The sequence below is a fragment of the Anomaloglossus baeobatrachus genome, chromosome 1 (assembly GCF_048569485.1).
Source record: "Anomaloglossus baeobatrachus isolate aAnoBae1 chromosome 1, aAnoBae1.hap1, whole genome shotgun sequence".
In the NCBI taxonomy this organism is placed as follows: domain Eukaryota; kingdom Metazoa; phylum Chordata; class Amphibia; order Anura; family Aromobatidae; genus Anomaloglossus; species Anomaloglossus baeobatrachus.
Genome location: NC_134353.1, coordinates 22,165,011 through 22,180,712, shown reverse-complemented (window position 1 = coordinate 22,180,712; position 15,702 = coordinate 22,165,011). Strand labels below are relative to the sequence as shown.

Here is a 15,702-nt window from a genome sequence, read left to right as displayed (position 1 = left end):
AGTATTTTTTTTTTCGTTTTTAAACTTGCACTATTTTATTTTTAGCAGTAGGGTGCTATGGAGTTTATGTACGCTACGAAGGCAACACAAGGACGCAACTGTGCTGCTATGAATTGAGATGGTGGCTGACAGGCAGTACACTACACCTGAACCCGTTGTTTTGTCAATTTTGGGACCTTTTTTAGGAAGTTGCAATATTTATACCTAGTAGAAGAGACATAAGGGAAATAGAAGTGCTGGGTTGTTGATTTAATTAGTAGCAGATGTCAGGACAGCTTTAAATCTCTCCCTGCCTGTGAAAAAGCTCTCACTATATCAGACACTGCACTAACAGACCATATGCAGTATTACAAAGAGGATTTTTTTTCTGGTTTAAAGATGGATTGCTCTCACCTAACAAAGCACTGCACTAACACTGGCCCTATAGCTGGGTCTACATTCACAGATATGCAGCCTGGCAATTTATGTAGCTGCTAGCAGCTACTGACTACTGGATTCAGTCCTTAGAAGGACTATTTAGGAGTTTGCATCAGGAACGCTATCACTACAAGGCATTGCAGTGTCACTGGCACTATAGCTGGTTCTGCATTCACAGATTTGCAGCCTGGCGATTTATGGAGCTGCTAGCAGCTACTGGACACGGTCTTCAGCCCTTGCAAGGACTATTTATTAGTTGTATCTAAGAACGCTCTCCCGCTCACAATACAGTCTATCTACACCGCCAGATCCCTATGACTGTGTTGCGGGCGGGGGCTGCTGCCACTGTTGGGGCCGCTCGGATCCGGGATCGCTGCTGCGGCTCGAGTGGTGACCGGACCCGGCCTCGCACGGCCGTCCATCCTCCCAACCATCGGATGGAGATATTTACAGGGGGTTTGATGTGTCAGTGACTCCACCCGTGGGTTGCGGCGAGATGAGGTGACACCGCCTCTGCCTGGTGATGGGACGCCCGGGGCTGATGGAGTGGGGCAGCAAGATGGGATCCCCTCCACAGGTAGGGGAGGTGTAGTCCCAAGGCCCGGTATCGGTATACAGGAGTAATGGCTGCTGGAGGGGTCACGCCGGGTTGGACCGGGGATCAATGGTGTACTCACAGTTCAGTAATCACACACAAGTCTGGTGGTAAACCAAGTTGCCAGTGACCGGCCGCCTTTAGGTGGGTGTATTCGGGTCCCACACCCGGGTGTAGTAAACAGGGGTCCCTTCCTCCTGCACACTGTGTTTCTGTCTTCTCTGGGACAACTCCATATGGAACGGGGAAGTCCACTCCCGGTACCGTGTATGTTGGGAGCTGTGGCCCGCGAAATCTGACCCGTGGGATTCTGTGGGCTCTGACGGACACGCTATCCCCCACATTGGGCTTCCATTTCGCTCTTTGGGCTTCTATAGAACAAGGCCTGAAACCTCGTCCTCTGCTGGTTGATTAAAAAGGGGCATGCAACCTTCCTCGTCCTAGGGTCCAGCCACGTCGTCTGTGCACGGCCTCAGGACCGAATTCCCGCTGTCGGCAGCGGAGGGCTACAACCCTGCCCCGGTCCACTTTATGTCTCCCGCGACCGGATCTCCGTCGCCTGTGGCCCTGTTCACTGTCTGCCACCTAGCCAGTTAGTCCAGGGGCCCCTACCTCTGACTCCACTTCTCTGTCTGCACTTGACTACTTCCCTTTGGTGGTAACAAGGAGGGTGGACCACTTTTGTGACTACCTAGCTTTGCCAGGGTGTCATACTCCCCCTTGGTTGAATACAGCCCATCCTCCGGCTGTCCGGCCACTGACGTTTATTTTACTGCTTCTGCAATTAGAAAATGTAACAAACATAACATTGGAAAACTTTGGTAAAACTTTTCATCCCATAAGGGAGGCGCATCACGTAAACGTTGCAATATACAAATGAACATCACCTCCTTCTTCCCTTTCGCCTGCCACCCAAAACACCTGAACCCACTCTCGGTGCCACCGCTAGTCAAAGGTGTCACACCGTCCCGAGTTCCTGTAGGTGTCCAGAGTGTCTGGGTAAAATTCCCTTACCTGCCAGTCCACTCCAAGAGTTTCATGGTCCGGAACCCTTGGCCTGGAGGTTAGCCACCAGTTTTATTGATGAGAAAGCCACGGAGACACCATCACATGTTTCTCAACGCTGGCAGGAAACTAGCCAGGTCTTTCACCGGGAAGGAACAACCACGGGAAGGGCAGTCTCCAATCAAGGAGACCACCTATACCAAACACGGTATCCATCCACAGACAGCCGTTTCGGGGTATTTGCCCCTTATCAGTGTGGAGTAGGAATCTGGCTAGTGGGGGCAATGCCTAGTAAAAGACTACTTAAGCAAGCATTGTTGACCTTAGGGAGATCAACATATCCACTGCGGAGACACCATCACGTGTTTCTCAACGCAGTGATTCTAGAGCAAAGCCCCCTGGGAAGTATGCAAATGAGAAAGCCGCGGAGACACCATCACATGTTTCTCAACGCTGGCAGGAAACTAGCCAGGTCTTTCACCGGGAAGGAACAACCACGGGAAGGGCAGTCTCCAATCAAGGAGACCTCCTATCCTTGATTGGAGACTGTCCTTCCCGTGGTTGTTCCTTCCCGGTGAAAGACCTGGCTAGTTTCCTGCCAGCGTTGAGAAACATGTGATGGTGTCTCCGCGGCTTTCTCATTTGCATACTTCCCAGGGGGCTTTGCTCTAGAATCACTGTGATGGTGTCTCCGCAGTGGATATGTTGATCTCCCTAAGGTCAACAATGCTTGCTTAAGTATTCTTTTACTAGGCATTGCCCCCACTAGCCAGATTCCTACTCCACACTGATGAGGGGTAAATACCCCGAAATGGCTGTCTGTGGATGGTTACCATGTTTGGTATAGGTGGTCTCCTTGATTGGAGACTGCCCTTCCCGTGGTTGTTCCTTCCCGGTGAAAGACCTGGCTAGTTTCCTGCCAGCGTTGAGAAACATGTGATGGTGTCTCCGCGGCTTTCTCATTTGCATACTTCCCAGGGGGCTTTGCTCTAGAATCACTGCGTTGAGAAACACGTGATGGTGTCTCCGCAGTGGATATGTTGATCTCCCTAAGGTCAACAATGCTTGGTTAACCAGTTTTATTGATGACTGGGCCTCGGCCGACTCTACCGCAGGCCTTTCTTCCAACCAACATCTCCAGAGGCTTTACAGTCCTGGTGGTGGGGCAACAAGAAGGTAGACGGGGTTACTTACCAGGCCCAAGAAATTTTTTGAGTGGTTTCACCAGTCCTGAAGCCATGGTCCATGATTAACTTTAAACTGGAGGGAACATGTGAACTGTTTAAGGATAGCCAGAATCAGGTACCTACTCCTTTTCTATCACGCAATCAGGGGTGAGAGTGGAGGCCGGTACTATCTTTCCCACTACCAGGGTATACTGATCACCATCCCAGGCGTACCAGCTCCACTCCCCACCCTGGTGACAACATATATTTATTATTTATGGTCCCGCACTTCTCTTAGGGTGCTCTTCTTCCGGTGGGCTTGGGCAGCCACATCTGCCCTTTTCTTCTCCCGAGTGGCAACCTCTCTGCGGGATTGCCGTCGTTGTCGCTCCCAACATGGGGCATGGTTTCCATGTTCCCCTTCCCGCTAAGGAACCAGGCCCTCTGAGATGCCCTCGGTGCCGGCGACGCCGGCCTATCACATTGCCATGGGCACCATTGATCAGTGGTCTGCTCCGCCTCTCTGCAGGTACATTCCGGCTGCTCCACAGCCGGGACATGATATTTGGGAGCGGCTGGCGCCACAGCTAGGGTAACCTTCCGGTCGGGTGCCACCTCCGTTGTGGCCGGGCAGACTGACGGAGCCGACGTTATCACCGTTGCGGCCGGGCGGACTGCAGGAGCCGACGACATCACTGGTGCGGCCGGACTCAGGGCCGGGGAAGACGTCATCAGGGTTGCGCCCTGGCTCAGGGCCGGGACGGGTGCCGGATCGGTGGTACAAGCGAGGCCCAAGGTCCCTGATGTTGAGTCCTCCTCTGCAGACAAGACGGGTTCCGCTACCGCAGATTGGGATAGCGGGCCGATCGGGGCACTGGCCGCGGACACGGGTGGCAAGGGAGGTGACGTGGCGGATGGGGGCAGGCCGGACCCCTCAGTCAGGACGGCTGGTTCCTGGGGAACATAGGGGCATCGGTCACTGCTTACCCGCTCCTCTGAGGCCATCTCCATCTTGCGCGCCCGGATAGATGCAGGCCCTTCATCTCGGTCATCCACCTTGTCAGGATAAAGTGAGCCTGGGCCTGGATCCTTTGGCACATCTTCTCCTGTGCTCCTCAATCCAGTTGGCGGTTCCGGGAATGGAACTCTCCGCACGCTGGTTGCCGGACTGCTAAGACATCTTGCTGCATTGGTGTCCAGGAACGGATTTCTGCAGAGTCCTGGTGTCCCTACTCTTTATCCTCTCGGGCAACATGCCGCTCCGTCCTCTCCTCCCCCTTTGGTGTTTGACAGTAGTCTCGCAGGACCCACAGGCCTTTTCAACTTCCTGCTTTTGGGAGTCACCGGGTTCCACACGCGTTCTTAGGAGGCGGGTCTTCAACTTTGCGCTTTTTCCGGGGAAGAAGATGATGGTGTTGTTGTTTTTGGTGCCAAAGATGGCGGGCAAGTTGGCGGCAGTTAAAAATTTTTGCAACAGTTCACGGTCTACAGTTCGTAAGAAGGCGCACGTCATCCAAGTATATAGATGGGGTAGGAATCCTGTTCGTGACGCCAGGTTCGTGTTGTTGCGGGTGGGGGCCTCTGCCACGTCTTGGGCCGCTCAGATCCCGGATCGCTGCTGTGGCTCGAGTGGTGACCAGACCCGGCCTCACAACCGTCGGAAGGGGATAATTACATGGAGTTTGATGTGTCTGTGACGCCACCTGTGGGTTGCGGTGAGAGGTGGTGATAACGCCGCTGCCTGGTGATGGGACGCCTGGGGTTGATGGAGCGGGACAGCAAGATGGGATCCCCTCCACGGGTAGGGGAGGTGTAGTCCCGGGGCCCAGTTTCGGTACATGGGAGTAATGGCTGCTGGAGGGGGCACGCCGGGTTTAAGCGGGGATCAATGATGTACTCACAGTTCAGTAATCACACACAAGTCCAGTGGTAAACCATGTTGCCAGTGACGGGCTGCCTTTGGATGGGTGTATTCGGGTCCCACACCTGGGTGTAGTAAACAGGAATCCCTTCCTCCTGCACTTTGTGTTTCTGTCTTCTCTGGGACAACTTAGTATGGAACGGGGAAGTCCACTCCCGGTACTGTGTATGTTGGGAGCTGTGGCCTGCGAGATCTGACCCTCAGGATTTCTGTGGGTTCTGACGGACACCCTATCCCCCACGTTGGGCTTCCGTTTCGCTCTTTGGGCTTCTGGAAAACAAGGCCTGAAACCTCATCCTCTGCTGGTTGATTAACAAAGGGCATGCAACCTTCCTCGTCCTAGAGTCCAGGCATCCTGTCTGTGCACGGCCTCCGGACCGGATTCCCGCTGTCGGCATCAGCGGGGTACAACCCTGCCCCGGTCCACTTTTTAGGTCTCCCGTGACCGGATCTCCATTGCCTGTGGCTCTGTTCACTGTCTGCCACCTAGCCAAGTACTCCAGGGGCCCCTACCCCTGACATCACTTCTCTGCCTGCACTTAACTACTGTCAGCACTCAACTCTACAGCTGAACTAGACTCAGACCTTGACTTAACTCCTCAACTGAACTGTTGTGTTCCTGCCCCTGACACCTCAGGACCCCTAGTTGGGCATTCTCATCTACCTGATCCCACCCACTAGTTTGTCCTTATTATCATGAGGGGGTAGCTAGGTTTTTATGGCTGTGTGTTGTACCTGCGTGTGGGTTTTTGGTGGTAACAAGGAGGGTGGACTACTTTTGTGACTACCTGGTTTTGCCAGGGTGTCACAACTGCATGTTCACAAAATGGCTGCTGGCTTATATAGCTTCTATGACGCTGTGCGGTCAAGCCAATCACAGTAACACCACAACAAAGATGGCTGCGGCGTTACTGTGAGGAAAAGCAACATCATAAGTTTTCATTGGCTGGAAAACCGGCACCAGGAAGTCTGAAATGAAAATATCGGAGTGGATACAGTTTTATTCGTCAGCTAGCCAATACCTCGAATACACCATTATCTGTCGGATACCAAATATTGGCGACTACATTCGCTCATCACTATTCTTAACTTTAAAGTTTATTTAGTTCAACAAAATCTGTTTTACATGTGTGGTAGCAGGTACAGATCTGCATACATTCTCTTCATAACATTTCTGATATTGTTCAACATAGTCTCTCAAATTCAATTCTCTTCAAAACACATTGCCTTCTACTTTCAGTTCATCATCTAGGAAGGAACTTCATTACAAATGCAGGGATAGAAACTCTGTTCCTAAATTCCAATTCTGGTAACTTTAGCTCTTCTTGTGGAAGTGCTAGCCTTTGTGGATAAGAGGGGGGTAAGAGAGTCTCCATACAGTATCTCTAGGGAAGTGCAGTGTCCTACAATCCGACATTCCATCAATCCACCAGTCATGTCACTGGAATTCACACTCAAGGACTCTCCTCCTACTTTCATTGAACTCCGTTCAGTTGAATCTGGTGCTAGATTGCCGGACTGTTCTATTGCTGGACATGGCCACACATCAGTCCAGCAATGTGGCATGGGTTTATTCAGGTGAGTTCACTGAGGGCATTGTGAAATCCAGTAGTCACCCTGACTACCAGATTGTCAGACTGCTGTGCTGCTGTGTCCAGCAATCCGACAGTCCGGCAAAGCGGCAGTCACACTGAGTACCATGGCAACGTGGCTGTGAACTCTGGTGACCTGACTGATGTCACTGCTTCTCACAGTCAGATCCCTTGCTGCCATAAGTGTCTCCCAAGAGCAGTAGTTTCGTGGTTTCAGTCACTGCAGCTTTTGGATGTAGCATAGCTGGCATAATCATGGATATCTATCTTCCGGATTATGTTGGACCTTTGAGGGTGTATTAGGGGTTCATAAATTGGTGAAAGAGGATGTGTTATTATTATTATTTAAATTAAAGGATTTTTTGTGTTTATTTTTTTCTGTTTACAGGATTGGTAATGGAGGGGTCTTATAAACACCTCTCTATTCCCAATCTAGGGCTTCTTGGTAGCTGTGATTTTTGATAAATCACAGCTGACATCAAAGCCATATGTTAGCCCAATTGTCACCACATCGCAGCAATTGAGATGAGCTGGGTAAAACGACCACAATTTGCACATCTAATGAGCAGCTATTTTTTATTCTGGGAAGGGGTTTAATAACCATGAACCTTCCCAGCCTCAGAATATCAGTCTCGAGCTGTCAGCTTTATCTGCTCTGGTTATCAAAAATTGGCAGGAGCCCATGTTATTTTTTTATTATTTATATAAATAATTAAAAAAAAACATTATGGGAGAGCTTCTATTTTTGATAACCAGCCAAGATAAAGCATGGAGCTCGGGGCTGCAGCCTCCAGAGGTCTACTTTACCTGTGGTAGTTATCACAAATAGGCAAGGGACCGCACATCAAAGTGGCGTAATATCCTGACAACATTGTTCTTAGAAGGGATCTGTGTTTCAGAGATGCATACAGGCATGTTCCGCAGACTGTTTCTGTTACAATTTAGCACTTTTGCATCCATTTCTACATTTTTACAGCCCTGCCAGACATCATAGGAAGGTCCGCCGGGAAATTATTCGAGTTTCCAATTGACTTGCATTAGATTTGTTTTTCGTGACAAATACACGAATGGTTCGAAATATTTGAGACAAATAATCAGAACCCAAATATTTCACTATTAGCCCATCACTTTTCATAGCACCTTTAGAAATATATTTACTTAGAAAATTGGAGACATGTTCAATACCAAGTTCACCCAAAGTAGATAGATATACATATTTAAACATTTATGTATTTATTTTTTTATTTATTTATCTTTTTTACAGACAATACTATCTGCCAATAGCACTTTATCTGATTTTTCTCCTTGCCATCGAAAATGCAAACAAGAATCCTGACATTTTACCCAATATTACCCTGGGGTATCATGTTTACGACTCATGCGCAGATGGACGACTGGCAGTAAACGATGTTTTATATTTCCTGTCTGGACCGGGTAAGGTGATACCTAATTACTCTTGTATGGGCCATGACCGGCTGGTAGGCATCATTGGAGATCGTTACTCGTCCACCACTATTCCAGCAGCACAGATCCTTGGATTCTATGGATATCCTCAGGTACTGAATACTTTAGACATTGTTATTTAATACAATTCTTTATTGATGGCAGAGAATTTTCACCTCTGCTCAATACTCAAACTAGTATCTGGTTACTCGGGCGTCATGCTCAACTTCCCACTCCTCATGTTTTGCTGCTTTTTTCAGCCTCAAAACAAGCGGGAATTGGCTAGTAGCATAACTGACTAGCCAGCAACAACACGTCATCAGGTCTATATAAGATGAGGTCACACGACGCTTGGCCCCCTCAACCCTGAAAACAGTGTGGAGAGAGCAGCTGCAGGAGGGATAGGTTAGAATTAGAGGCATTAAGGCAGGGATTAATGCCTTACAAGGTAAACATAGAAAGGTTAAAGCTCACCAGTTAGTTGTTTAATTCAAAGCTGGATGGAGACTCCTAGACGGTGCTCGGTGGACAAGGGAGGCTGCAATTGTGAAGCCCGGGGCTGCGGCGGTCACATCAGAGACTTCAGGGACTTTGCTCCTCCAGGGACGCCGCAGGGACTTCATGTGTTAGGAATTTTCTGGCAACCGGTATGTGGGATTTATATACATGGGAATCGGTTTGCGATAAGGGTAGTGACCGCCACTGCAATTTAATGAGTTCCTGGGGCTGATGGTGTCTGCAGTCTGGTGGTATGGCCTCCCGAGAGTGAAGCCGGCCCTAGGGGCTCGGGTGTAAGTGTGTAGAACTATAGGTCGCAGAATAACGCAGAGTCCAGAATGTCTTTAAGCTTGTTTACTCACGTTCAGCTGGTTTTGTGAGGTAACCCGGGCGATACTAAGATAGACCAGAGAGAACCAGGTATCCTTCAGGCTGGTATAGGGGTGACTGTAAGCTCACCTTCCTAGCACTTCTTGTTTCAGATAACCCCTGACTTGAAGTATATGGGATTCATCCAGGGAAGTCGCAACTGCCTTTTCTCCCCTTTGTTTCCCGTTTGCTGGCTGCGTGGACCAAGTAGAGATGGCTCCTTGCCCTATCTCACTTATGGGCCCCCTCATTGCTGCGGATGCTGCGGTCTCTGTGTTGGTTGGTGAAGCACCTGGATTGCCCTCACCGACAGGTTTTAGCAGACCACTAAATGAATGTCTGGCTCTAGGGGCTTGTCCCCCGTGTGTACCTGGTCAACCAGAAGTCCCTGTACTCAACCACCTCGCTTCTTCCTGAGGTGTCTTTCAGGCTGACTGTGTGGCAACCAAACTCCCCTGCAAACAGCCACTACACTTGCAGGGTCTGACTAGTGTGTCCGCTCTCTTGCGTCTCCACTTCAGACTGGCTTCCTCCAGCTCCTCTTTCTAACTGCCTCTGCAACAACTAACTTCCAGCTTCTCCACTGCACCACTAGCTGAGATGTGAAGGCCATGCCCCCTCCTGGATCTGCCCAGGGGACCCCTCTAAGGTGTCTGTGAGACCTGGTCGCTGTGTGTCTGTGCGTACACACCCTACTCAGTCTTTAGGATTACCTGTTTGCACTCACCCAGCATGGGTGCAGTACTCAGTGGTGCCTGACAAGGTCAGGAGCGCCACACAATCAATCAAAACAGGGAGGAAATCCAGCACAGTAATGTCCATGAATTCAAAAATTTGAGGCAGATTAAAAAGTCATCTTTATTCCTTAATAATTAAAAAACATGGTGAGTATAAAAACTATGATTTACGCATTTCAGATGCTCAGTCCTTAGTCATAATGATAAGGAGAATACAGACAAAAGGAAATAAATAGCCTGTGAAAAGAGCTAAGAAAGGAAATGACACAATCAATACAAATTAGATATCCAAATTTGAGTAACGTTGACTATGCAGCAAAAAAAACCAACATTTTCTCTCCCCCTTTTTTTTCCCTTTCTTTTTCTTCTCTCTTATCTCCTTTTGTATCCAGGAAAGGAAAAAGCTTTGGCAGCAATATATCTCCTTCTGACCACACTAAAAAAATAAAAAAAAACCCACACACCACAATTGGTTATCATTAGTGATGAGCGAATGTATTCGCCACTATTCGGTATCCGACGGATAATGGGGTATCCGAGGTATCCGCTATCCGACGGCTAATATGGTATTTGCTCCGGTACTTTCCTTTTCATTTCTGCCTTCCTGGCGCCATTTTCCAGCCAATGAACACATCAGATGTTGCTTGCCCTCACAGTAACGCCGCAGTCATCTTTGTTGCAGTGTTACTATGATTGGCTTGGCCGCACGGCGCCATAGGGGCTATATGCGCCAGCGGCCATTATGGTCAGTCGGTCTCTCCCTCTTTCTTTCTTAAGCCAGCTTCACACTTGCGATTAACTCTCACGAGTGCAATGCGAGAAAATCTCGCATTATACTTGGACCCATGTTAATCAATGAGGCAGCTCCCATCTGCTATTTTTTTCTCAGTCCAAATCGGACTGAGAAAAAAATCGCAGCATTCTGCGTTTTGGTGAGTTTCTCGCACGAGTCTCTTCAATGCAAGTCTATGGGTGCGTGAAAAAAAAAGGATGTCACACGGACGGCACATACACCATCCTAGTGACATGCGTTTTTCTTAATACATTTTACACATGTAGCAGAGAACACTGTAATTGCTCCTGTACATAACAGTACATAAATAGCAGCTGCTGAGGGTAAAAACTGATTGCACACTGACAGCACACTGACAGCACACTGTTGAAATGTGAACAGAAATCGACCAACTTTCTAGCATGAGAATCGGACCGATTTTACACTCGCAAGTGTGATTCCAGCCTTACTCACCGATCTCAGGTGCTGCACGGCTCTCACACTGTGGCGGGTTCTCCAGCTTTTGAAATTCCGGCCGCACAATAATCCATCTCGTATTCCCTGATTTCCCCGCCCACCGGCGCCTATTATTGGTTGCAGTCAGACACTTCCCCATGCTAAGCGACAGCTGTCTTACTGCAACCAATCACAGCCGCCAGTGGGTTGGTCTGTATTGTGTAGTAAAATAAATAAATACATAAATAAATAAATAATGTAAAACCATGACGTGCGGTCCCCCCCAAATGATACCCAGCCGAGGTAAGCACACTGAAGCGGGCCGGTATTCTCAGGCTGTGTAGGGCGAGGGCCATGGTTATGGCCCCCCCTCTCACAGCCAAGAATATCAGCCCGCTGCTGCCTCGAGAATGTCGCATCTAACCCTCTTTCACCACTTTATTAACCCCCCAAATATCCAGGTCTGACATAATCCACACTAGGCGACGTCTGTGAGCGAGTGCTCAATGCAGCCTCATTCCGTGAACTGCTCCGATTTTAGAGGTGTGTCCTGCGGCTCACAGCTGATGTCCGGCTCCTCCACTCAGTGCATAATTATAATAAATTATAATTATAAATAAATAATAATTATAAATAATTTAAATTCTTTACTGGGACGGCCAGGACTCAAACTCGTGAACTAATTCTCCTTAGGCAGCAGCTCTACCCATTGAGCTGCTACTGCCTGTAATGAAAAGCATAGGAAGATTTGGTAATCTTGACCTCTGTATTGCAGCAGAGGAACCAGAAGCAGATTATTCAGCTACAAAGATGAGAGAGAGAGAGAAAGATGAGAGAGAGAGATGAGAGAGAGAGATGAGAGAGAGAGAAGATAGATGAGAGTGAGGATGAGAGAGTGAGGACGAGAGAGAGAGGACGAGAGAGAGAGGACGAGAGAGAGGACGAGAGAGAGATGACGAGAGAGAGGATGAGAGAGAGAGAGGATGAGAGAGAGAGGATGAGAAAGATATGAGAGAGAAAGATATGAGAGAGATGAGGGAGAGGATGAGAGAGGGAGAGGATGAGAGAGGGAGAGGATGAGAGAGGGAGAGGATGAGAGAGAGAGAGAAAGAAAGAAACAGCTACGACAGAATGGTGAATAAAAGCGGCAGAACACTGCTGAACCTGTGGCGGAGGTTGGGGTTATATATATATAGTGAATGGGTGCATCAGGGGGGACTCATTAGGCAGATTTACACTGAACTCCCACATGGGCAGCAGTGTGGTGGATTATGCAATAACAGACATGGACCCAGCAAAAATAAATGCCTTCATAGTCACCCCTAAAACTCACCTGTCAGACTACAACCAGACACTGCTGTTCATGAGATCCACGGACAAGCAACACACAGATAAGCCCGACCTGACCGGTCTCCACAACCGGCCACCATCCTACAAATGGCCTAAACAGTTATCCACTGAATACACCAACATGAGCAACAGAACTGAGATCCAAGAGCTACTTGTAAATTTCAACACAAGATGCTATACATCAAACCAACAAGGAGTCAACCGGGCAGTGAATGACTTTAACAACATCCTATATACCATGGCAGAGCTAGCAGGCGTCAGAAAGACAAACCCCAAGAAACCTACAAATAAACAAGGCTAAAAATGGTTCGACAAAGAATGCAACTCACTACGCAAATCCCTAAGGGAAAACACAGAGACCCCAACAACAGGGACCTAAGAGCGGCTCATGACACCCTACAGAGGCAATACAAGCGCATTCTCAAGGATAAAAAATAGAGGCACATCTCCCAAGAACTACAGAAACTTGAAGACTCCCTCCAGGATAACTCATTCTGGAAAACCTGGAGTCATATCGGACAAAGTCCAAGCATAGCACCCTCCACATCCAAAATGGCAACATCTGGCACAGCTACTTCAAAGGCCTCTACAAGAATATACCAGAAGAAAACCTATCCCCAGAACGGGAGCACCTAACCACTAAACTCAGGGAAATGGAGGAGACAATTAAAGACTTCAAAAATCCTCTGGACATACCAATCAGTGTGCTGGAAATAAAAGACAAAATCAAAGTTCCTGAAACTTCTGGAGAGCGGAATACGTGGCAGAACCTACGACGTGATCAAAAGCTCATACACTGAGAACTGATGCAACGTGAAGGTGAAGGGAAAGAGGACGGCCTTTTACCGGCAGAGCCGCGGGGTAAGACAGGGCTGCAGCCTGAACCCAACTCTATTCAATATCTACATAAATGGACTGGCCTCAGCCCTGGAATCCTCTCCTGCCCCAGATCTCAGCCTGCATGACCGAGAGGTATAGATCCTGCTGTACACAGATGACCTCCTGCTGCTTTCCCCATCCAAGAAAGGCCTCCAAGATAGCCTGGCTGTGCTAGAAACATTCAGCACCACCTGGGCTTTGCCCATCAACCAAAAGAAGACCAAGGTCATGGTGTTTCAGAAGAGGAATTATAACTAAACCTCCACTCCCTCCCTCACACTAAATGGTGCCGCGCTGGAGAAGACCAGCAGCTATACCTACCTCGGTCTGGAGCTAAGCCAAACCGGCAGCCTCAAGCAAGCAGCAGAGACCCTGAAAGGGAAAGCGTGCAGAACCTTTCATTCTATCAGAATACAATTGTACCACCTCAAACCACCGGTGAGAGTCTGGCTCAAGATATTCGACAGCATCATCACACCTATACTGCTGTATGGCAGCGAGGTATGGGGCCCAGTGACCAATCCAGACCAAAGTGGGATTCCAGTCCAACCAAAGTCTTCCATCTGGAGTTCTGCAAATATCTCCTCCAAGTCCATCGCAGCACCTCAAACATAGCCTGTCAGGCAGAGCTGGGCCGATTCCCCTTATGGTTATGTATACACAAAAGGGCGCTATCACACCAGGAGCACATACAGAACAGCAACCCCAGCTCCTACCATCAAAAAGCCCTGCTGAGCCAGAGCCCAGAGCAAGCCAGGAACCCCGGCAGCCAGTCCAGCCAAAGTCAGCAACACACCCAGACAAAAGACCAAATAAAAGAGATCTCAGAGAGCTGCAAGATGCAATACATAGAGGACTGGAAGAGTGAATTAGAGAACTCCCAGAAACTCACCATCTACCGGTCACTGCGGAGGGACTACACTCTGGCCCCATATCTGGAAAGGTTACGCCACCCCAAAGACAGGCAGACCCTGAGCCTGTACAGATTGAGTGCCCACAGCCTAAAGGTGGAAACAGGGCGGCACTGACAGACATACAAGCCATGGGAGAACAGACTGTGCCAGCTCTGCCTGCAGGGGGCTCTGGAGGATGAGGCGCATTTCCTGCTGCACTGTAACAAATACTCAGCAGTGAGGGCCTCCCACTTCCAGAAATTTACCACCCATACCCCGGACTTTCCATCCATGGACAAGGAGAAGAAATTCTGCATCCTATTGGGGGAAGAGGAATCAATGGTGAAGATCACCACCCAATATGTCTCCACTTGTCATAAGCTGAGGGGTACTTACGACCTCCAAATGGACTATCATTCCCCAAATTGTGGCCCCAACACCCCATCTCCACATCCCTAGCCCACTCCCCTGTCTCATTTCATTTCTTGCTTTGGCAATACTGATTGTATTTTGGTCCTGTTAATAAAGCCTATTTGATGTGATTTGATGAGTGAGAGAGGGAGAGGGAGAGAGGATGAGAGGGAGAGAGGATGAGAGAGAGAGAGAGGATGAGAGAGAGAGAGAGGATGAGAGAGAGAAAGAGGAGAGAGAGAGAGAGAGAGGATGAGAGAGAGAGGATGAGAGAGAGGATGAGAGAGAGAGGATGAGAGAGGGGGAATGAGATAGAGAGAGAGAGGATGAGATAGAGATGAGATAGAGAGAGGGATTATGAGAGAGAGGATGAGAGAGAGAGGATGAGATAGAGAGAGAGGATGAGAAAGAGAAGAGAGAGAGAGAGAAAGAGGAGAGTGAGAGATGAGTGAGAGATGAGAGAGATGAGAGAAAGAGATGAGAGAGAGATGAGGGAGAGAGAGCGAGATGAGAGAGAGAGAAATGAGAGATAGATTAGAGAGAGAGATGAGAGAGAGAGTGAAAGAGAGATGAGAGAGAGATAGATAATGGATAGATAAAAATGGATGGATGGATAGATAGATAGACATGCAGACCGATGTCATACACATATATAATGTTTCCCCCCTGCATATTCTAAGCTGGCACCCATTAGTGACTTTCATGTGGGTGCCTAACCTTGTATTTAGCCAAAAAAATAAAAAATAAAAAAATGCGACATGGGGTCCCCCCATTTTTGATAGCCAGCTAGGGTAAAGCAGATGACTGCTGCCTATAGACCACAGATGGCATCTTTACCTTGGTTGGGGATCCAATTTGGAGGGACCCCAGGCTCTTTTTTATAATTATTTATAAATAAATAATATAAAAAAAAAATGGGGTTCCCCCAAATTGGTTCACTAGTCAAGGTAAAGTGGACAGCTGTGGTCTGGTATTATAAGGGTGGGAAGGTCCATAGTTATTGACCCTTCCCAGCCTTAAAATAGCAGGCTGCAGCCACCCCAGAAGTGGCGAATCCATTATATGTGCCAATCCTTGCACTTGACCCCAGCTCATCCCATTGCCCTGATGCGGTGGCAAATGGGGTAATAAATGGGCTTGATATGCGGCGCCCCTGACCTGGTCAGGCACCACTGAGTACTGCACCCATTCTGGGACA

General features: G+C 48.7%; 1 protein-coding gene across 1 annotated transcript in view; it reads left to right on the top strand.

The window, feature by feature from the left end:
• The first annotated feature begins 6,539 nt into the window (after positions 1-6,539).
• Positions 6,540-15,702, top strand: part of LOC142305824 (vomeronasal type-2 receptor 26-like) — a 129,678-nt gene continuing 120,515 nt past the window's right edge. The window contains exons 1-2 of the mRNA XM_075346935.1: positions 6,540-6,682; positions 7,961-8,252. Coding sequence (XP_075203050.1) covers positions 6,540-6,682; positions 7,961-8,252 — 435 coding nt within the window. The remainder of the gene's footprint in view (positions 6,683-7,960; positions 8,253-15,702) is intronic.